The sequence below is a fragment of the Lates calcarifer genome, linkage group LG1, assembly GCF_001640805.2.
Source record: "Lates calcarifer isolate ASB-BC8 linkage group LG1, TLL_Latcal_v3, whole genome shotgun sequence".
NCBI lineage: Eukaryota > Metazoa > Chordata > Actinopteri > Centropomidae > Lates > Lates calcarifer.
In genome coordinates, this window is record NC_066833.1 from 7,285,549 (window position 1) to 7,310,482 (window position 24,934).

The 24,934-nt window shown below is 38.8% G+C and overlaps 1 protein-coding gene across 1 annotated transcript in view; it reads right to left on the minus strand.

Annotated features, from left to right (window-relative positions):
* Positions 1-1,411: 1,411 nt before the first annotated feature.
* slc49a4 (solute carrier family 49 member 4) overlaps positions 1,412-24,934 on the minus strand; it is a 45,218-nt gene continuing 21,695 nt past the window's right edge. Inside the window, exons 6-9 of the mRNA XM_018696530.2 lie at positions 22,015-22,082; positions 15,889-16,016; positions 12,054-12,236; positions 1,412-2,979 (exon numbers count right to left, since the gene is read on the minus strand). Of these exons, the coding sequence (XP_018552046.1) occupies positions 2,864-2,979; positions 12,054-12,236; positions 15,889-16,016; positions 22,015-22,082 (495 nt within the window). The 3' untranslated portion in view covers positions 1,412-2,863. The remainder of the gene's footprint in view (positions 2,980-12,053; positions 12,237-15,888; positions 16,017-22,014; positions 22,083-24,934) is intronic.

The window sequence follows — 24,934 nt, forward strand, 5'->3', positions numbered from 1 at the left end:
ATCTTCTCGTTCAAACACACTGATATTAATTGGAACCAGACTGTCTTCAACAGTCTCCCTGCATGCAGACTCGCCCCAGAGACATTCTCACCAGCATGAATAACAGAGCATGAGCTCATCCCCAGCTGGGCCAGCAGGGGGAGGGGACTATACATACACACAGGCGCTTAATGGAGGGTTTAAAAACAGTGAGATCATAGCTATGGGTCATACATGCTCATTCTAATTTGTATTCAAAGAAAGACAGAAGTAGGAAGATTTCCTAGAATGTAAGAATCCTCTAAGAGCATCCTCTGCTTCTGACCCAGGACATTATACGACAACATTCCTGCACTGCCAAAAAAACACAGCAAATGAGTTCCTCAAAGCACCATATGTCATCTAAATGTAAACAAAAAAAGCCACTACTCAAGATTGGAACCACCTATCAATCTTAAATAGACTGACTACACAAAATTATTTATTCCTACACTAAGTCATATATGTTGATGTTGTTATATCAACAATGCTTGTAAATGGGAGTAACACAGACCAGTGTTTTAAGTCAAAAAGTCAACCTCGGAGAAAGTAATGGGGGGTAATATTTATGATACTACTTATGATACACATACTAGGGGCACCTGCGGCTCAGTAGGGTTGCTCACTAATCAGAGGGTCATTGGTTTGATTCCTGGCTTCTCCAGTCTGTGTGTCAATGTATCCTTGGGAAAGGTATTGAACCCCAAATTGCCCATCACTGATGTGTGTGTGTGTTAGTGAGCTTCATATATATATATATATATATATATATATATAGATAGATATATAGATGTGTGTGTGTGTGTGAATGGATGAATGTCAGCTGTAGTGTAAAGTGGAGATGGAAAAAGAGGAAAGGTTATACAAGTTGAACACAATGTAGTAACAGAGCAAAAACTTTTTCTACACCCTTTCATTTGTTCAACAGTCATTCTGACAGGACTCCATCCTACACAAAGCATGGATAAACTTCTCATCGACCGTAGGCCCTATGGAGAACAAATAATGGACCAAAATGTACTGCAGCCACAAAGAAGGCTGGGTTTTGAGTAAGGACCTCAGCGGTGATAATGGAAGCACAATAATTATTATAATAACTTGCAGTCTGTACAAATTTGGACTGTCAAACATTTTCTATTGTGTTGGCTCTGTACTCAAACACATTGGGTGCAAAATGAAACAGTGACTATGAGGTAAAAGTGCAGACTTTCAGCTTTCTGAGTCTTTGAGATGTGCATATCCTCACTGGGGGAACTACAGAAAGGCAACAAAGTAACATCCCAAAGATCACAAAACGACCTCTAATGGAAATGTAGATCAGTAATGTAAGAACAAGTAACAAAGACAAATTTTTAGTAACCTTCATTAGCCTATCAAGAGAAGAAGAGCGGTATTATTTTTAAAATGTTCTTTTTAATAAGGTGCTGGAAATATTGATTGAGTCACATTAGTTCTTTCTCCTTTCCACAGAACAAGGACATTTAGAACCCAAAGCCCAGGAGTGTGACATGCTGAACAGAAGAACATAATCTTTAACAATATATACAGACAAAATAGTCACAGTGTGGAAGAGAGGGAGACTGAACGCACTGCACTGGGCAATTAAGGCAACACGTCAAAAGGTAAAAGACAACCTTTTCTGTACAGGGAGAGTAAAAAAAAAAAAAAAAAAAACAAGCACCAGGAAACACATTACAGAGCCTTCTCAAAACCCACAGGAAATGAAACACTTGTAGCTACTATGCAAAAGACAGACACAAAAATGTCATGGACAAGTTAGAGAAAATGTTTGTCTATAAGTGACAGATGTTTTTCGTTTGCCCTTATGTGTTTCTTTATTAATATGTCTATCTAGACTTGGAGCTGGTGACACCTGCTGGTGCTTTTGGAGGAGGGGCAGCTTGGCAATTACAATGCAATGTAATCCTCATATGTTTCTGTGACATAGGATGTTTGGACCAGGATGACATTTCCAATAAATACTGGCAGGTTGCTGAGGAAAACTGATGATTAAAAATTGTTGAAAAAAATAAAAGTAATTAACATTATTCACTTAGATTAAAAAGTAAATCTTCCAGAAATTGACACAATTAAGTTGGCTGAATAACATCTGTAGTGTGAGGGTGTAACAGCTCCACATGGACAGTTCATTGGTGGGAAAAAAAACGCAGGCTTATCCAATCCCAGTGCACATCTCTAGCCAGCATCAAATCATCAATCTAGATAGGTTTTGCATATTTGTCTTGAGAAGGTGATAAAACATAAGTATCTGCCTCTCAATGACAGGCAGTTTCACAGGTCACTTAAGAGTGTTACGCCAGCACAGCCAGGCTGTGATTGGCTGATGAAGCTGTCTCATCCCTCATTTCCTCATTAGAGGACAACACTTGACATCCAACTTGTGAGCTTTGACAGTGTCCAGCTTATTTTAGAGATGATAAAATGGAGAAGCCACACTGGGAAGGTGAATGGAGAAGCCACACTGAGAATAACTTAAAATATTACATCATCTGTTAGCAACAACAACTAACAGTCCATCATGTTGTGCCTGGTTTTAAAAAAATTACATACAAACACAAACATAAAAACAGGTAATGATGTGTTAGACAGTCATATGGCATTGAGTCGAATATGTATAAAGAGTAAACACTGATGTAGAATCGCTTTGTGGTTCTTCTCAGCAGCCATACAATACACATATACATTTACAAACTAAAATCTTATTTCTTAAAAGAGTGTGGGGTTTCCACTTTCCCCTCATCTCCCTTTTCTCCTCTCCTTTGTGCAAGAATAATTTATTTAGTCCCTTGGTTATTAAGTTGTCTTGTTTTTGTCCTCTGCAGTGTCACACGGAGACAAAGACATCCAGGTAGAGGCGGTCGTATGACTCCCTGAAGAAGAGGATGAGGACAAGACTGAAGAGACAGGAGCCTGTTAGACACCAGTTTAGCCATGACAGTTCTGGATGGAGGAGAAAGACAGAGAGAAAGAGACATGCTTAGGGTTATATTTTAAGTTAGATAATAATGTGTTTTTGTGGCAACAGCTTGTGTTTGGTCTTTCCAGTTTCAACATGACAGTGTCCTCTGTGCACAGAATCAGGTCCATAAAATGGTTTTGCCAATTTGGTGAGGGGGAACTTGACTAGCCTGCATAGAGACCTGACCTCAACCCCATCCAGCATCTTTGGGATGAAACACGTACTGCAAGCCAAGCTATATTGCTAACCATCAGTGTTAGACCTGTGGCTGAATTGGAGGAAATTCCTGCAAGCTACAAAATCTAGTGGAAAACTTGAAACTGTGAGAGTGGAGGCTGTGATAACTGCAGAATAATGCCCATGATTTTTGGAATGAGAGGTTCAACAATAACATAGGTGTTTGGTCGTTAAGTATTATAGCTGTGCAGAGGTGAATATTAAGTAAAAAACAAAAAAATATGTAATGATACATGTGTAAATATAAAAATATAAAATAAAATAAAAATATAAATATTATATATATATATATATATATACATGCATACAAACATTAAATAAAATAAATTATTCAAGATTATCTTCAAGATTCAAGATTAGGCTCAAAATCTGAACAAAATGCAAATGACCACTGACTTCGACCCTGCCTCAGCACTAAGCAACAGATCACAACATGTGGGAGTGTGTTCTCCTTCATAATGAAATATGAGACATCCTCATACATTCTGAAACTTAATGAGAATTAGTATGAAGTGACACTGAATAATTTATGATTATCATACAGGTCTAATGTCAGGAATTCCTGACATATATGGGTAACAAGAACAGCCTCCTGAGCTGTCTTTCATAATGATTTTGAATAATTCAATCATACTGTCAGTGTTCCCCATTATCATTGACCTACACTTGAACCTAAACATGGTGCAGAATGAGGTGCTCTATTTTCTCAACACTGTTCAAGCCATTAACCACAGGAGAGGTGCTTTGGCTGTCTGCAATATTGCAGAATCTGGAGGGCAGACGTGAAGCTCGCAACTGCACTGAACTGTTGGCATCAGCACACAGACAACCTCTTCTTTTCATTCTCTGATATATATACGCGCCTGCATGAATACACAGTCGCATACACATATCCAAATTAATGACACTAAAGTCTTTCAAATGCACTAAGTAGCCCACGCTGCAAAGCTGGCCATCTCAGCAACACTTAGGTGTTTGAGGTGTTTTGTCCTGACAGAGACGTTAAGCAGAATCTATGGTGCTTGGTGAGGGCCAATGTCTCTCCCATGGTGGAGGATATAGTGGCAGCAGGCAGCTGCTCAGGTCCTGATAACAAGCCAAACTAAATATAGAGAATCAGGTCGTATATGCAGCGCTGCCCTGGTGGCGCTGCCAGCACAATGTGTTTCAACTCACACCGGCTCCAGTTTGACTCCAGTCAGCTGGGTTGTCATATTGCCAATCAGCTAACCTGGCCTAAAGATTGAACCAGATCAATGCATGAGGAGAATGGTGTCTGGACTTCGTGATGGAGCATTTTCATGGTAAATTGTGAGTTTTAGCTGTAAGGCACAAACCTTTGCACACACAATGCTTCAACTCTTCCGTGTGCTGAAAGAATGTAGGGTAAGAGGTGTGAAAATGAAAGCAAAGGGTAAATTGAGGTAAGAGGAGGGGTGGATAAGGGACCTGAGAGTGGAGAGAGGTGAGGGTGTTTGCAGAGAGGTGTCGAGACTCCTGCAGCAGCCTCATTAATCAGGAGTGTGTAAGCCGGACAGGGGGAGACCCAGCGTGGAGATGGGTTAATGGAGTTTTGTTTATCTGACCTTAAGTCTTCTCTGTCTAACTATGTCTCATTTTCTCACATGTACACCTGCACAAAGACATGTCCATTTAAAGTTGGAGAAACACAGTCTGTTTGTGTGTGTGTGTGTGTGTGTGTGTGTATTTGGTCTTACAGTCTTAAAAGAATGCTAATGTGGCTTTGGGTAATTCAAACTAATTCAATCAGGCAATGTGGTAAAAATGGACAGGCAGCTCAATCGCTCCTCTCTGATCTCTAAGGACATGCCTGCAGCAAAGTTTGGAGGAAATACAGTTAAAGTTTGGTTCAACAATAAACAGACAGGAGGGGAAGCGAGGAGGAGGAGAGGGAATAGAGTAGAGCAAACAAGATAAAAAAAAAGGTGAGAAGAGTGAAGTCACTCTGTTCCATTTCTGGAGGCTCCTCAGATCACTGGTTTGTTTTAAAGTTGATTATTAGATTTTAATGATCACAATTTAAAGGACAGTGATGACTCAAGCTGTGTTGTAGGCCTGTAAACTTTCTGTTCTACACTCCAGGCTGAGCACTAAAGGTGATTGGGCTTGAAAACTTGAGAGGCTCAGTCTAATAAAATTACTTCAGTCTTTTAAATCCCTTGTCATACTAATCCAACACTTTTTTTTTTTTTTTTACTTTTGATGAATTGCTTTTATCTTTCAAGTCCTGTTAGTTTTCAATTGTTTCAATCCATTTGATGATTAGGCTGTTATACTGATTGTTAAAGCATTTTATGGTGTCATTTAAAAAGATGATAATTAAGTTGCAGAAGAAGAAGGTTGTGATGATGGTAAATGTTTTAGGCAATAGCACCCAAAGAGGTGGTAGACTGTTATTTCTATTAAAGTTCAATCTCTTCTTCATTGTTTCATCACCTCCATCTTACTTAACCTTTGCACTGTGGTCCTCATGATAGTGCTATGGAAACCAAGGTCAAAATTCTGAAAATTAATTACCAGCTTTGTCAGTTATACAAGGGGAAACTTTTCATGTAGAGCAATCAATAGAAAAGTATGAAATTTATTACTTAAACTAACTAAAACTTCCAAACTTGTATGTACTATTCCAGTTGATAGGATGGCATATGCTGTTGTACATCATCTTTACCATGACCCGGAGCAAGCCAATTGTGCAACATTTCCACTGTCACCTCTCCTCCTCACTATGGGTGCATCAATATTCACAACAAAGTGAGTAGCTCTCTCATTAGAAAACACTATGTACCATAAAAAAAGCAACCTATGATGCTCTCCAACTATTTCAGGGTTCCTACAGTTTTACGCAAATAAGACTTTGTAAGACTTTTTTAGTGTCCTCATCTTGAACATTACAAACAATATCTGGATCTTGTCCCTTATACCAGTTAGCCCACCAACAACAACATCCTCTCTCTTACACCTACAGCATAGATCTGAGTTCTTTGGCTTTTGTCTTCAACTCTGCCTAAAATTCCTGTAATTCACAGAGCTTTTCTTAGTATTGTTTTCTCACAGTGTTTGATTTTGTGATGTCAAATCAGCACTTCCCCATGTTGTTGACACATAGCCCAGTTAGCTAAAGGTTGCAGACAGGGAACTGAAACCTAAGGCCTGAGGCCTGTGCTATGAAGCAGGATTTGCGGTTAGGGAGGCAACTTCAGGTTTAATTCTGGGTTTTCAGTCCTACGGTGGTTCACTACTTATTGAGGTAAATCGCCATGGTAACTTATGCTGAATGGCTAACCTGCTTCAGGGCAGGTTAACTTTAGAGTATGAGATTAAAACCTGTCAACAGCCCAACTACTGACCAATCAGATCACTGGAAAACTAGAGTCATCATTCCAACAGGATCCCATCGTGGAGAAAAGAGTTTACAAATAAAGTGACAAATAATAAAAATCAATAGATATTTTTATGGCTCAGTGGAATCGTTTTCCTGTTCCAGTCTTTCCATATGTCCACAAAAGAGCTTCTTCTAATGTTTCTTTTCTATTCTAGTCATGTGATCATATTGTTTACATTTCACCTTGTTAAATATCATTTTTGGACATCGCTATAACCGAATTAACCCCCAGGTGTCCGCGTTACTTCTCATATTAAGTACTATTGATGTGTTCTAATAATGTTGCTTGTATATTACAACTCTGCTTCTTTCACATGAACATGCTCGGGAAATCCTGGGTTGACTCAACGAGTTAATAAACACCGTCATATGACCGCTTAGTGAGACTGTGGTTGTAAGATTTAGTGAAACCAGAGAACGAAAAAATATCCTGGGTATGCTGAACTTGCTTCATAGCTGCACTATGCCTCTATTCTGCGCATCCCACCAGAAACAAAATATGTGTAGGCCTTCTTCTTTTTCTTTTGTTGGTGGAGACTAGACACAGCCCCAGCGTATTCCTGCCACCCTCATTCATTCATTCATTCATTCATTTATATTGTATATGTTATCTGATCTGCATGAAGTAAGATGAGGCATTCGGTACTGTTTTTATTTTAATTTTTAAAATACATTACATTTTATTTTCAGATTTAAAAACTAATATGTCAAAAAGAAATACATAAAATCCTACCTCCCATGAATTTTTAAGACTTCTGTGAGACTGATTTAATACATTTTATTACTTTTTAAGGATCCACGGGAACCCTGTATTTACATGCCAAATAGCACTTCATTTTTGTTTGTATCTAACATACATATGTACAAAAGAGGAATCACAAACTGCAATAACAATCTCAACAGATTTTCTTCCAAAGGAAGTAAAAAACAAATTTCCTATCATACCACAGGATCACTTTTTCTCACTTTTCCAATTTTCTTGGCAAAGTACTGCAGAGCCCTTTTTTCTTAAAGTTGAAATGATTTTTAAATCCAAATCTGCACTTGCAAAAAACACGCCAAGATGCTGACTGTAAGTTCTGTCGATTTTTTATTTTGTAGTCAAAACAAGCAAGAAAGAAGTTCTCAAATCTTGATTTAAAAAAAAAAACTTTTTAATTTTTTTCTTTTGTTTAAAGCTATTTAAAGCTATAACTTTTAGACACCATTTTCCTGATTCTAAAAATGTATCCAAAAATAGACCAAAAAAAAAAAAAAATGTAAAATAGCAGGGGTTACAGGTAGGCAGTGATGGAGTGATTCACCCTAATGTGCTGTGAAATTTTAACTGAACCATTACAACTGGACATCAACCACAACAAACGTGTGCAGAGGACATTAATGTGAACAGCCAACAGTTAATTTATTAACAACTTATTACTGTATCTGGATAGCTTAGCAGGACGGTGGTACAGATGAAGGGTTAGGGGTTAGGGTTAGGGTTAGGGTCAACATGTGTCTTATGGCCTTAATCAGAATTAATTGAGGTCAATGCAGCATTATAGTTAATGTGGCCACAGCTGAGGATATGTAAACAAGCATCCTGTAAAGAACAAAATGACTGTAGACAAGTTGGTGAGCACACCTATAATAACCAGATTACTGATAATGACTGCCAAGTGGTTATTTTAGAAATGTGTAATTAATATGCCCCTGCTCATTTACTCAGTGTTGGCTCTTTCTCATGATTCAAAACTGAAAAAGGCTTTTATTCTCCCAGGAGTGACTGAGTTCTACGAAGAAAGGCTGTTTGTTTTGTTTTTAAACACCTCCACAGTCTTTAAGGGAGGCTGAAAAAGTTAGTCTGCAAAGACATTTTCACTTCAGACGAGAATGCAAAGTTTAGCAGGAAGGAAAGAAAAGTTTTTGGGACTAAAGAACTGCAGCAATTATTTCTCTGTGCTGAATAATCTCTGCTTCCCCCAATGCAGGAAACTCTTAACAACTCACAGCTGAAGGGAAACTCAACACTATTCCTCCCCTCCCTCCTCATCTTCTTCCTTTACTAAATCTTTGAGTCTCTTTTGCTCCACAATACCTCTCTGCTGTTTTGTATTCCACCTGCGGCTCCACACTAAATGACACAAACACATAGCAGATGAAATTGAAAAAAAGCGACAAGCGTAGATATATCGTCCGCAGGCTCCATTCATGTTTCTGAGTCACATGGCTCAGAGGCTTTGGAGATTTTTAAAAAATGAAAAAAGAGTCAAGAGGCCAGTTAGGGCTCACTGAACCAAGACTGGGCTCTCATGGATATTAAAATGGACAAGGAGCTAAATTCATGAACAAATCTCTGCTTGCAGGGAAAAGGAGCCATCTTTTAGAATGCACAACAAGGCAATGGGCAGCCAAAAGGAAACCCCTAAAATGAACTATAAACTGGAAATGGATGGAAAAGTTGCAAATTTTCAATATCGGGTGTTGAAAGGGTTTTGAGAAGAAGTGGCTCATGCAGAATTTATCAGTTTTGAAGTCTGCATATTATTTGCCACATCCATTATGGGATGACAGAGAGGAAATTAGAGTAATGAGACGGCCCACCAGAATACTTCCAAGGGGAATTTACATAATAATCTTATTAATCTTCACAGGACTGATATCTTCAGGAAAACAGAATAGGGCTGATTTCCAAACAAGACATGAAGCATGCACATCTTTAATTCCCTTGCTACAGAGATTGGACCACATGAGTGTTTTAACATCATGATATATTTTCAGAGTAGACAGAGCTGTCTTCTACCACAGTGTGTGTGTGTGTGTATATATGCACAACATTAAAACCACAAACAAGTTCAGTGACTAACATTGATCATCTCATTACAATACAATATTCTACTGGGAAATCTTGGGTCCTCACATTCATCTTGATGTCTCTGACACATACCACTGCCTCAAATAAATTCCACTGTTGGAGGTAACCAAATCCTGTACTGAGCCCTACATCATGATATCCATATTACACTGGTTTATCACCCTGCACTACCATCTCTGACATGCAAACAGTGGTTGGTTACCTGCCGACATGGTAGGAACAGAAGATATCAACAACTTGGTACCAACAAACACTGGAAATATGTGGCAATCCACCACTCAGGTAGTTATCCTAAGAGCTCACGCTCACATGTACAAAGCCAGCCAGCCAGCCAGCCTGCCTGCCTGCCTGCCTGCCTGCCTGCCTGCCTGCCTGCCTGCAACAGTGTGAACTTTCTGACAAGAGGGCTTTGACGCATCCTACTCTATTAGATGACTTCAGGGTGGGAAGTGAAGAAAGGAGCAGCAACAGCCTCCATCATCTCAGCTTGGTCTTTTACCCATCTGTTCCCCACAGGGAAGTTGTCAGGATCCATCTCAGCACATTAGACACCCTTCGTCTCTCTCACATACACATGCACACTCTGCACTCAAAAACAAGCACGTACATGTGCACCTACACAAAACATGTAAGACATTGAGATGCACACAGACAAACCAACCACACCAAGCAGGCTATCATTCAGCATCACAGAGACAAGTGTTGAGAAGAGGATAAATCATGTATTTTTTATGAGTTCTACTCTTGTGTGATTAGGTGATATTGTGTGTGTGTGTGTGTGTGTGTGTGTGTGTGTGTGTGTGTGTGTGTCAGCCTGCAGCTGCTCTATCTATCCAAACCTCTGTCTATCCACACCTGGTATATTGCTGTCTAATCTATGATTTATCACCATACGGACCTGGTTCATATACTTCAAAACACAATTGCAATTTCTGACAATTTCATTTTTACTGTGAAAATAACTACACCTAATTTAAACTAATCCACTCAACATCTCTTCAGCTTCATTCTCAACCCTTCCACCTATAAAACAAACAGTCCACTCCAGCTGCTGCACTGCAATTCTCAGCCTCAGCTCCTCAACTAAAATTAATGATCACAATAGAATCCTAAATATACTTCTGTTCTCATAAGCTTCGGTCAAGCAAAAAAGCAATTTGCAGATGTTAATTTTTGCTCTAGGAACCACTGTCTGACATTTTAAAGGTTAAGCTATTAATCGTTTAATTGGAAATATGATCAACAGATCAGGCCACAATGAAAATAATCATTACTTGTGGCCTTGAAATCCCATACTGGGGTATGTGTCATGTGAATGTTGAAGACCTGCTGTGACAAGACAAGCTGGTTTCATGCCCTGGCTGCCGCAGGGTTGCTGGGCCCCACGGCTGTTTAGGTCAAACAAGAATCATATCCACCTGTACTGGCAAGAAAACCTAGAAGGCAGGATCATGATACAGTTGTCTGGCAGCAGCTGTCAGTTGTCGCATAGTAATCAGAAGGATTTGGCAGAGACAGAGGCAGAAGCTCATGAATATTTATGAGGGTCTGAAAATATATGTCTTATTTACTCAGACAAACATGGTAGAAGGAGTGTGTAGGTCAGAGATCTTTCCAACCGATTGGTGCTGTGCTATAACCAAACCTACAGGGAAGGATAATGAAACTGAGGACCAGTGAGCAAAGGAACATAATATTGTCCAAAGCACACACCAGCATACAGTACAAGCATACACACAAAAATGTACTCTCTCTTTCTCTCTCTCTCACACACACACACACACACATACACAGACAGTTGGTTACATGGATGACTGAACTCGCTTTACTTATGAATTCACTCTCTCCTGTGAAAGCCACGGAGGCAGAAGAGTAGCAGATGACATCCTCTGCTCTCCACTCGTGGCCCTAAATTATTATATCAAACTCTGTCAGGCACACAATTCAAAGATAAATCTGAGGCTAAATTACAACAGGAAGTTTTTCTTTCTTTGTGCTGAATGTGTCAATTGCATTGGAACCTAATTTTCCCACTCTGTGCCTTTTATTGGCAGCATCTGCAGGGCTTCAAATTGATTTTTTGAAAACAATGGAGCCTGAGCATTTTGGGAGGTGAGAGAAACCTGCAGGGTGACAGAAAGTTTCTGAATTGAACACATTTGGACATTCTCCACTGACAAAAATAAGAAATACAAAAGAAATATTTAAATGGTGTCATCCTGGGGGTGACCCCGATAGCCAAACGGTTAGGGTGCATACCACACAGGCCTTGGCACCCTGAGCAGCGAGTCCCCAGCTCAACTGCCGAATTGGCCGGGACCTTGCATGTCATTTCCCTGCTCTCTCTCCCTGCATTTCCTATCTCTCTTCACTGTTTTATCTAAGGCCAAAAAAATAATTGAAAAAATTGTGTCATCCTAACCCCATGACACTAAATTGGCAAAAACTGTTACAGAAAACAAATGAAAGAATGCATTCATATTTAGAAAATATTAATACAGAAGTGGGTATTTCATCACATATTGTTCCCCATTTGTACACAAGCCGTAAACCCGTCTTACCTGTACAGTAAAAGGTGAGGAAGAAGAGGAGCAGGCCAGTGACCAGGTTCCCCAAGAAAGTGACCACTCCACAGGTGATGCCTTCAGGGACTGGATAAACTGTCTCGATAAAAAGCTCAAAGAAAATTGGCACACTGCTGTTGATAAAAATGCCCACTAGGATGCAAGAAGTGTACAGGATGGCTGTGAAAAGGCAAAAGCAACAGTGGAACAACAATAAGTTACAGTTTAACTGGGAACTTCAGCAGTGATGATTTATGCCATCTTCTAAAGCTTTCTACTGTAGCACTAAGATTTATGACAAACCCTCATCCTGAAATATTGTGAGTGTTTTAATGGAAAATGGGCAGTTTGCAACCCAAATAATATGTAAACTCTCCCCCAAGTCCTTCTCCTGGTCTGGAATGTCACATAATTAATTGCATTTGGCAGGTTTGTGTGTTTCTGGGTTCCTGAGTGTGTGCAGACAGTACATGGGCCTGAAATTAATTATAATTTTTTATACTTGTGTCAATATGGATACTTGAGTATCACCAACAATAACAGTCAGTCCTTTTTCGATGCCTTACTCAGACAGAATTTTTTTTCCAATAAAGACCTTTTTCAATGCATCAAAAGAGGGCAGACTTTCTATATGTAAAAAGCAGCTGTATAAGAACATTAACAGAATATGGTCAAAGTTTTTGTTGTCTGTAACATTTAAATCAAAGAATGTATAAACAAGGTTACAAGTCTCACAATCTTTTGGTACTGAAGTGTTGAGGTTTGATACCCAGCACTACTTGTAACACTCCAAAAGGAGGAACTTTCCTTTTTTTGATAACAATGGAGTGTCATGAGACGGTTTTGATTACACTGTGTCAGCAATTAAATTTGATTTCAATTCCTTTTGTAAGTTATTGCTCTTTTTAGTTTACTTGCAGATTCAGCATCAAAATATAACTTATTTCTACAATATATTAAAAATCCAATTTCTTATTCTTTTGCCAAAATGCATAGTTGTTCACATAGTTAACAGCTTGGCTCATTGGTTTCTCAGCCATGACGAGAATGTAGCTGGTTTAATTTGTGTGCACTTCTTGAACTGGAAAAAAAACAGTAGTATTTTATGTTTAATAGTACATTTCTAATTTTTAATTTAAAATCATAATGTGCTGAATGGTTAAATCTAATTCGCACAATTGACCTCAGAGGAGGTTGTCTTTTGCAGAGTTTTGTGTAATATAGGTTTATTGCTACAACATACAGCATTTTAATGTCAAACTGTGTGTGTGTGAGTGTACATGTTTGCATTTGCGGTCACTACGTTTGGCTATCTCAGGTTCTAGTCTCAGCTGCAGTTCTCTGGCCAGGGCCAAAAGTAATACGTATGAATGTATATTAGAGTGGATGTGCGGAGAGATTAAGCCATCACCTCTGGAGCATCACAGCACCCTCCATCTCCCTTATCACAGCAGATTGGTCCAAATGAGCTCCCCATTAGCCTGCACGTCCTTTTAATCACAGTGCCTCTGAGGGCTCTTGCGTGCTCGCCTGCCTGCCTGCCTGCCTGTGACAAGGTACCCAGGCGGCACTCATGCAGCCATCAAAGGCAGCCTTCTCCTCTGCTTGTCTTTATTCAAACCTAATGAAGCACTGATATCAAGCCTTAAGAGCACATCCAACCGCTGCGCTTTTCCCCACACGTTATTGAATTAGGCTATCTGCTGCTAGTTCCCAGAGGGTGTTAAAAGATGCCTTGAAGGAGGGAGATATGCAATGAGCACAGCAGCAGAGAAATGTGGAATGAACCTCAAAACGATGTTTTTTCTAGAAATTATGTTGGGGTCATATTACAATCAAGGATTAAACATCTATGCATTTAGGCCTGCAACTAAGAATTAGATAATAATAATAATAATGATTGTAATAATTATAAACAGTCCTTAACTCAAGTATCAAGTATGCCCAGTTTTACTTATGGCCATTTTCTGATGGCTAGTAAAGTGTGTAACAGCGTTCCAACCGTGTGTAAAATCCTTACAGCTAAAAGCACGTGAGTGTGTCACTAAAAACTGATGGAGAGTTACCGACCAATGACATTTCCATCTGCTGACCTTTGTTGCATGCCATTCCTCATCACTCTCTGCCCTAATTTCCTATCATCTCTCTACTGTCAGCTTTTTGGCAAATACATCCAAAAAATGGGAAAGCTGATAAGTCTAGTGTATCTGAGGACCTTCTTATATTTGGACCAATGTATATTTGGTCTTGTGTCTGTCAACACTCATTGCTGCTTTGAATAATGTTTAGTTAATTTTAGGATGTCACTGACTTTAGATAGGATCATTGCAAAAACAGAAACACACAACAAAGTCTAACAGGCCTCACTGAAAACTTATATGCATTTTTTTTCCAGATCAGTTGTTAACAGAAACTGCAGATTACACTGCTCTGTGCGTGTGCTACTGACCATCCCACACCGGGATAATGAGAGGTTTTGGCAGAATTTGCTGCAGTATCATACCACCCTCTTGTATGATGCCAGGTGGAAGAACAAGGTCTGAGCCATGGGTAGAATGAGTGGCTTTGAGTGACATGCTGGTATGCTTATTGGTTTGCAGCGTTTCCCCTAGAATGACTGTGATGGGAGGGTGGGGGATTACCAGGAGCTCTGGAGCTCCTCTGCTCCTGTGTGTGGACGCATATGTGGAGACGCATGTGAGAACAGGAAGCAGGGAGAGAAATGCAAACGTAAATTATCTTTACATTTTTAAACACTAAAAAACACTTGATGTCTTTGTTGTCTTGGGGAAACACTGGGTTTGGCTTAGAGAAAGGCAACTAAGTCCACTAATGTCCCTTATGGGTTCATCACTGACATCTACTGATGGATTGGTGCTGCTGCATATGTGCAAAATATACAGTGCAGTCTGTAAGTTTTTGAAAAGTGACAGGTATTGTTTAATCTGAGGACTGGGAGGGTCCCAGTTAAGTTAGTATCTAATGTATCACTAAATGAAACCACGCACTAACTTTCCAAATATTTTATGAGGGATTAACTGCACTGAACAAGTATGTTAGACCTTAAAGATACACATAATGTGTTTTGGTAAGAAGCACTGACTGTAAACTGTGTTGGTACCTTTAAATAAGGTGACTTTAACTCATTTTGTGTTTAATTTTTGGTTCCTTAAAATTTGGGGACTGTGCATAAAAACAGCTCTAACACTTCTCATTTGATACTGAACACCACTATGTTAAAGCTGTCAGCATTTAAATCTTATAATCACTATTATTGTACAGAATACAACAAAATTAGGAACACTCTTCCTGATTGGTGCATTAAAAAAGAGACACAAGGAAACAACCTCAGCAATGACAGCCAATGACACAGGTTCTAAAATAATAAGTAAAATAAATAAATAAATGTAATTATTGCACAATATTCATTAGATAATGCCCTGGAAAGACAGTGATCCCTTACATGCAATGTGTTGTCTTTCTAGTCTTTCTAGGGCAATACCAGTGGAATCTACTGCAATAATTACATTTATTCTAGTACAATAATTAGCGGGGGTAATGCTCCTAAATTTGTTGTATTCTGTGCAATTACAATAAAAGCTTTCTCTTCTACTCTATTCAATGAGAAGGACTCCAGAGCCAACACAAACACTTACATGCTGGTCTAAATGTATGGAAATGGAAACGCAATACAGAGCCTCTGGCAGATCTATCTGAGCAAGAGCACTGAGCTGCCCACTGAATTCATTTTGGCTCTGGGTTGTATCAGAGCCTCTAAACTGTGCCACCCATGTGCAGTGTCACCTTGACAGTGATGCTGTTATAGACTCACCTGCAGTGGAGGGCAGGTGAGTGACTCTGCTCAGACAGGTGAGTGTGAACCAAGTAGAGGACAGTGAGGCTCCAGCTAGCATCAGCACCAGGATCAGCTTCAGCATCCCCCGAATAGAGTCTGCAAACCTGGGGGTGGATAAGGGGGGAGAAAGGAGGAATAAAAACACAGAGACAATGTACAATAAATTCAAGATACTGATCTCAAAAATACCAGGACAAAAAAGCAGACAGGATTACTGAAGTGAGTAATGGCAGCTGCTTTAGAAACAAGAGGCATCCTTCATAAAAACAATAAGCAGCTATGCAATTTCTAAATGTCTGCTTCTTCCATGGCTTGTGTCATAATCTATTACTGGAGACATGCATTGTTTCAGAGAATGGCTAGATCATTTCCTTCTCCCACTTATTTCTGAGTGTGTCAGTTGTACTTGTCATTACACAAGCAGACACTCTTCCAAGAGTTGATTCAATTTGTCTCACCAGCTAAACAGACAGACTTAAGATGTGCATTGCATTATATTGTACAAGACAAGCCATCCGGCCATTCTCAAATTCTCTTGAGCATTGTGATCTCTCTTCATACCCCTCTCTAAACCCTCATAGTTCATTAACTCTTCTCCGCTCCTCTGGGTATGCATATGTATGCTTGTGAAAAGATTAGATGGAACTACACAAGCCCATAGCAAAGACAGACACTAATTACTTTTGTTTTGTTGCTCACATACAAGATGCTTGAGAAAAGAGGGCTGAACAATGAACTTAATGCAAGAATAAAAAGAAGTGCTGGAAATGGCTGACTAGTTCAGCTAGGTTGCAAAATTCTGTCAGTATGCTGAGGGCCAAGGGATGAGAGAAATCATCCTTTGGGCAGATAATAAGAACATCTTCACTCAGAATGTTCTGGGGTGGCATTTTTCGATGACATTAATGTCTCCTTGGATTTCATGAGCTAATAGATAATTTGGAGCAGGCCAAGGGGGATTACATGATGAATCCTATCTTTTCCAATAAACAGATCTCAAGCAATCATATTTCAGTTTTTAAAAATGAGATGGTTGCACTGGAAAAGGAGTTTTCCCAATGCACAGAGATGTCTGGTTTCTCTGCCCAGAGCTACATCCCTCAAATCTGCATCACCCATCTGCCACTGACTGGCTCACATCCACAACCCTTCAACCTCCCCTGGTGCCATACAAGGACAAAATCTTTAGCCTGCACCCAGCTAACCCCTCATCTCTTTGCACAGAGGATCACAGGTTATTTCTCTGTATCAATTCCAATCCATTCTCTAGGCAGAAACATCATAAGTAGCTTATTTTGTGTACTCAATCTCTGATGGTCCCTGAGTCCATTTGATAAAGGGCTTGATCCTTGATTGCCAAGATAAATAAGGTGAGGCACAGTTTGAATTAAACTAGTAAAACTGAGCAGAGCTTGGGTGTTGAAAACCACTAGCATACAGTTAACCAACAAAACTAAACATCCTATCATTGGATGTTCTGTCCCTAATATGTCCCTAATATTCAGTTTTCTTACTGTCTACAAATTCTACAAAGATCAAACCCAACAGTCAATGCCACTAACAATTAATGCCTGTGTAGTCAGAGCCTGGTACTATATACCTTTGTGCCACAGAACTCAGTTGTGGTCCCAAAACAATTCAAAACACATCAGTGAGCCACACTGTTGCAATGTTCCTTAATTACAATAAGCATGGCCAGAAGTTATCCCACATTCACTAACTATATGTCAGCAATTTTGAAGGATTTACTGTATATACTTAGTAGAAACAGAAGAGCCAGCCACAAACATGAAATACTTTGTTGGTTTTAGTGTTTTCAGAGAATTTATTGACAAGAAAAAGACTGAATAATGATATTGAACAGGAAAATACTTACCAAGTAATGTAATTCAGAGCTCTATTACACTACTCAGTGAGTAAAGAGGGCCATGTCATCTCATGAGTCTGACAGAATTAAAAGCCTATCTTTTACATTCCTCTAACAGGATGAATTGGCCATAAAGATAGCATAATTTAAGTCATGTAGATTCAGATTCCATTTTCTGCTCTCCCAGTGCCTGCAGGAAATGATGAAATACCATCAGTATGATATTATTATTTGGGCCTGTCTATTTTTTCAGTGAGGAACATTGAGTAAATAACAGATGTAGATGGTGGAGTAATGCCACTTAAAATGTGAAACTGCAACACAAAAAGCATTTAAAAAGGGGCAATTTTCTGCCCCTTGTGGCAAACTGTGCTCAGCATTGGTATGGTACTGTGCTAGCTGGGGGGAGAAGGACAGGTAGTGGTATGGAATAAGTCACATCTCAACATTAATATCTTAAGGGCTGCTAGTGGGTGAGGCTAGGGACACAGACTGCTCTCTGCTCAGTTCATTACCACAGGCTTTCCAGGGAATGTATCTAATGCTGCCATGTTGCAGCAAGTTGATGAAGAAGGAGAAGGAAAGAGCAAAGACAGGCAGCATTAAGAGAGCAAAGAGAGAAGGAAAAAATTAAAGACACGGTCTAATTTCCTTCTGTTTCTGCTGTTTTAAAACAGTGGTCTAATTAAAGGACCCCAGTCAGATTGTATCTAGGGGCTCATTTCCCAACAGACACCACAATCAAAGAGGAGACGCAAGGGAAAAAAGCCATCAGCCTGGTGACTGATGATACTAAATGAGAACGTCTGCTTCCTTTTTTGCATGGCCCAGGAACAGCAGCCACAAATCACAAGAGGTCAATGCCTCAATTATGCTCTACCATAGCACAGCATTATCACACAGATATAGATGGACAATAAATAGGTGTACGGTTAAATGATAATGAAATATCTGACTTTTAAATTCTGAGATAGTAATGATTGAATCATCGTGATGTAACTAGTTTAGAAATACAAAATATATTATAAGACTATATCCAATCTAGGTCAAATAAATCTATAATTAATTTCATTTTTTTACCTAATTACCAGTTTTACATAATTTCAACCAACTACAATATAAAAAACAATGTGTTGGCTCAACAAAAATTTTTTAAGGCAATAGTTTCCATCCATCCTTTTTAAATTTCCACCGAAATTATCTTAATACAGCCAACTACATTGAGTTAGGGGGATTAGCTTTTCCTTTACAATTAGAAGTATTTTTAATTCAGACTCACTCAAGAATTATTAAAATAAACACACAAGTTTTTAAGTTGATCACTCATTAAAATTAAGTTGTTCCAACCACTTTTTCCACTTGACTCAAAATCTTGCTAAAGACATGGCAGAGGTTGCCTGCCATGACCATGGTGTAGTGTGTAATGTTTTAGCAATGTTGTGAAGGTTTCAAATTTACACATTTTGCAGCTGTAGCCCATTTTTTTGGGCCAATTTCACAAAACACGAATCAGCATAGATACATGTAGGCCTGGGTGATCTAACAGAATCACATATGCAAAAATGTAATCATTTAATCATTTTACTCCCCACAACACAAATGAAAAGACCTGAGCAGAAATGTAACTTCATCATTCTTACCCATCGCTGTGCTAAAGGGTATGATGGCCACATTATACTGCTAAGTACTTCTAGTGCTAGCTATGTGTAGTAAACAACATATTCCATCAACTGTATTAGTTGCTGCAGCTTTTTACATGAGTCCACTATTGGTCATATCACAATTGAGAATATGCCCAAATCCATTGCTTTAGTGGAATTCATTTATAAATGAAATGGTACTCACAGTGAAAATATATGTTCAGCTTACAGATCCTCTAATACATGGTCTTAACTGTCTGTCTGTTTTTCCATGCATGATAAGAAAGTCGAGGAGGAGACTTAAAATCCTGAACCAAGGTGGAGAAATATTAAGTTGTCAAGCCATTTTTTAGTCAAGTTACCACAACTTAAAACTTGTTTCAAATAAATTGATGCAGCAATTTGAATTTAAATTACACACAACTTGACAGTTGATATAATTACCAACATTATCGTTTCAACACAACTTATCAAAATATGGTTTGCAAAGTCTAAATCAATAAATTAGAATTTTTATGTTTTTAATTAAGTGGTCGTAAAAGGTCCCCTGAATTACTTTTTAGAGTATGCAGAAAATACCCCAAGTTTACCTACGTAACACTCCACAAAACCAACATTACAAAGTTCTTCACATAAAACAGACAACAATAGCCCAAACACTATGTTGAAAAAAAAAAATCAACAAAGCAAAATACCAATAAAAACTTCAGGAGATAAAAATGTGAGATAACTTTTGTGCTTTAGAGGCTAAATTTACACTAAATGGTAAAACGCAATAGGGAACCATTTCTATGGTTGCTACCCCATGAACACACCTCACAGGCATGATCAGTATAAGAAGTTCAAACCTGACCTGTACCTGTGATGTTTAGCATTTTGTGACATGTGACACTGATATGTGGCCAATTGTTATAGCTGAATTTCATTTAACTATCAAATGTTCCACCAAAGAGAGACTAATCAATCCCTCCAACAACTCAGAGTCTATGTAATCAACACCAATAATTCAACAGCTCTGTTTACATTCTCATCTCGTGCTGCAAACAGCTTCATTGATTGAACAGTTGGAGTTATGGGCTAATTTCCCTGATTACAACTTAAGGAAAACTGTGGGTTTGCCTGGAAGTGCTGATTGGGCCTCAGCCTGCAATAAACATATATCCATCAGAGCAGGAATGAATCCCTTGCTTTTGCAGACTCCACACTTTGCCGTCGTGGTGTGGTTTCCTATTCATCAAGGGAGGTGAAGTGGCAGATGCATTAGCATCTATTCCGCTCACTCTATCATAGTGTTGGTGGATTCAGATCATATATTAAAAGAGCATAGATTAGATGAGGGGAGCGAGAGAGAGGCCCCCTCCTTTTACTCAAGTCAACCCTCAACTGTTCTTTACAAGAGATTTATTAATTATTAAAAGGTTAGAAACAGTACAGTGCTTCATAAAGTCAGGGAAATGACTGAATTACAATATGTACACATACCAAGTGACCACAGCTATTCCACAGTGAGGAAGATTCAACAGGTACCAGTTCCTAATTTTGTTATTCAGGTAGAAGAGGCAAGGCTATTGCACAGAACTTGAACTGATTATTTCCACAATTTATGAATCAGCGGACATTTTGCTCCATCTTTTGTATTATTTTACATCAGATGCACATTCAGTCATTGAACAGGTGGTTTTGGCAGTCAGCCTTCATGTTTGTATTAAGGTGTAGATGTGTTGGACTTGTGCTGTTACCATCTAATTGCATGCTTTTCCCCCAAGTTTTTTATTTATTTATTAATTTTTTACTTCTAATGATAGACCATATTTAAGTCAGTTCATCTGCTTAACCTTCAGCTCTATCTAGGCCAGTGGTTCCCAGCTTTCCATAACCCCCTTCTATTGTCTATGTGCAACCAATCACTACCCAATGAATTTAAGTGAGATTTTTTTCCATTAATCATCTCCTGACCCCTCCAATTTATCTTACAAGTCTTTTGTGGGTCCTGAGCTAGAGGCTGAGAACCACTGACCTACACCACTTCATTATGTATTTGCTACTGTAAATACATGTTTCTTAACTCCAATGTATATTTTCAGTCTTATGTAACTGAAAAACTAAAGTAAAAGAATTTCCTCTCAAGCAGATAGGAGTTGTAACATTCCTCTATATTGTGATTATCAGACTGAATCGCCATTTTGTTTTAACTTAAAAGAGAAAATTAGGAGAGGTGTGTAGCAACCAATAATGTAATACCTGCCAATAACGTAATATTTTTGTCCATTTCAAATGTAATAAAGCCAATAACGTAATAACATTTTGCCAATAATGTAATAAGTACGTTATTGGCCGGTTATTACGTTATTGGCCTAGCATTAAAAAAATCCCTTGAAAATGCAATAAATGCAGCCGATAGCATAATAATACATAAATAGGACTGCATTTCTTGGAAATAAAAGATTTTTTGAAGATCTTTTACACATCAGCAGTCTAAATATGCAGGACTTTCTTGGCCAATCTTCCCGAACAGCTTCATGTTCACCTTAAAGTCAAATTCAGTGGTCACAAAGTGAGACAGTTACATTATAAAAAAGTTGAGGTATAGCTTACCTAGCCATTGCCACTCCAAACACACACCCACCGACAGTTGACCAAAAACCAATCCAACCTGCATCTACCTGTGTGAAGAAAAGATAACAGGATGGTGAATTAAAAAGTTGAGAAGAGCAGATTATTCAACATAGCAATCCATGACTGTGAGGACAGAAAGCAAGCACTAAGTTTCTGAAGTCTGCTGAGGCCTGTCAGTCAGTGTGTCTGGTAAACTGCCAGGCCGCATTGCTTTTTTAACAGTTATGTGTGTGTATGTAAGATTGTTGTCCTTTACTATTCATCCTGATGAAGGCCAACACATACACTTGGCCTTAAAGTAAAGAGAAACAATGTTATGGCCAATGGACTGCAGCAGAATCAATATGAGGTAGCACATGTACACGCGTGCACACACTCGCACACACAAAACCAATCAGTGTGTGGCACCCAGGCAAGAACGTCTCCAAGTGCCAATGAAGGTGTTTGGTTCCCATCAATCTCCCTGAGGCAATAACTCACATTCAACCAAATTCACCCAGATGGAGGATGAGACAGCAAGGGAGCAGAATCTTAAGTAGGATCTGATGCTTTTTGCTTAATCATGCTCTACAACAACCTGTCAGGAAAGTCTATAATGAAGAAAAGTGGACTATCAAAGTTATTAAATGCAAAATGTATTCTGCTTGAGTAAGTGATGAATGCCAAAATGTCATTATATTTGATCAAAATTGCACTCCTCTGAGTGTTCTATGTGGGCCAGCCATTTATTATTCGTTAAATACTCATTGGAAAGACATGCATGGCCCGAGGTAAGGTGAACTGCACCTCCCCCAGTAAATGACGCAATCAAAATATTTGATTCACTAACATTTTAAACACCCACAACCCTGTGGCACCTACAACTGCTGCTTATTATCTATGTAGGCTGTGCTGCACCAATGGGTTTCTAAGGTGTATAATGTCACATCAGTTTGTGCAATTTAGGAAGCTAAACAAATTGCTTGCCAAACCATTTCAATTCTGATTATGTAAATTACTATGTTTCATGTGCGAGTGGAACATTAATTAACTGCAATATTCTTAGTGCCTTGGAACTCTAAAAAAAAGTACAATTTGAAGCTTTATCATGTCTGGTATATTGCAATTGTGTCAATAAACTGGAGATGACTACTGATAACTACCAGGTCTTCAGGTCCTTGACACATCAACATGTTTGTTTTCCTTATTTTTTCTTTTAGTCTCTTGTAGTAAACCATTTAGCCAATAATCAAAGACCTTAGCCTTAGCTTTAGGTCGGCATGGTATTCCAACTCCAAGTCACTTCATGTAATACCAGAAGATTCACAAAACAGTCTTTAATAGCAAGGAAGTGTTCTGGGGGGATCTGAGGACAGAACATGCATTCTGAGTTAAACAGTGCTGTGGAACTTTGCAAGTGTCCTTGTAAGGGATTAAAAACAGCAATCAAACTAAAAAGAAGCAGGACACTTTGGATCAGCCTTTTAGTTTTGTGCATTCTAAATGGCTTGTCTCCATTTTGGGAACAATTACAGATGACTGATGTATGGTACCGTTTCCTGAGTAATACTCATTATGCTGATGTTAAGCTCTGTGCTCAATCCTTCCATCTGCAGGTCTAGAACATTTCCCCCTGTAGACCTCACACAGCAGACATTCAAACCCCAGGAGTGCAGTGCTTTTTAAGCTCCTTTACTATCCCAATTCCACATCAGATCCAAATCGAGAACTATACACCTTATCGTTCAGACCAAAATCCTTTTGTGTTTGAATGATTCTTGACCTGGTCTCACCTTATTCCCATCTCCTACCCAATTCTAATACAGTCACAGTAACATACAAGCCACAACTCAAATCTTGTTACATTGACTGGACTGGGTTTGTTAACTCCTAACTCCAATTATCTTGTTTTGATGTCTGAAACTTATACATAAATGCAGATAATTTTAAGGTTCACTTATTTTTTCTTGCCATGGTACTGGGCTACATGATATTGGAAAAAACTGACATTGCGATTTTTTATTTTTTTTGTAATACATATTGCGATATTTAAAAATTCAAGAATTCTCACCAGATGACTTGAATTACGTTGATTCACCAAGGTCAATGATCTAATTAGTAAACATCTTTTAAACAAAAATCTAAAAAGAGCAGCTGCATCAGCCCCCCAAGTGGTTCACAAAAATACAACATAAAAATCTCTTTGTAAAACAGCAGCAAAGTAGTAAACATCTTTTAAACATATAAATGAATAAACAAAAATATTTTAAAAAAATAAGAGCAGCGGTATCAACACTCAGAGTGGTTTACAAAAATGTAACAATTAAATAAAAATCTCTTTTTGTAAAACAGCAGCAAAGTAGTTCAAACAAGAGTGGACCATGTTTTTAAACCCCTCTTTTGCAACTGTGTAAATTGGTACCATGTCTTTTGCGAGGTGAAAAGTTATGGCATCTGCAATCTCTCTATGCTGTTTTGACTGTTTGTTGTATGGTGTCACAGTAGCAAAGGCATACGGAACGTTTTTTTTGTGTGTGTGTGTCGTAATGTTAGTTTGAGTTCTTGCTTTGCACTCATCATATAGCGCTCTGTGATGGTGACTCAGGTGACCAGAAAGATTTGTTGTGTTACCTTGTGTTGTGGCAACAACGGCAAGGCACTGTCGGCACAGTGCGTCCTTTTGGTCTACATCATCTATTATGTATCCAAAATATTTTGGATGTTGACCTTCTTTTGGGGACTAAATCGTCCTTCACAGTGTCTCCCTCTTGTTTATCGCTCATCTTTGGCGTGGTGTGTGAGGGACAGCATGTGCATAGGGGGAGGGGCTGACTGTGAGCTGACTGCTCAGAGAGAGTGTGTGTGTGAGAGAGAGAGAGCAGAGCAAGGAGCCGGTTCAGAGATGCTCTTCAGAAGCAAA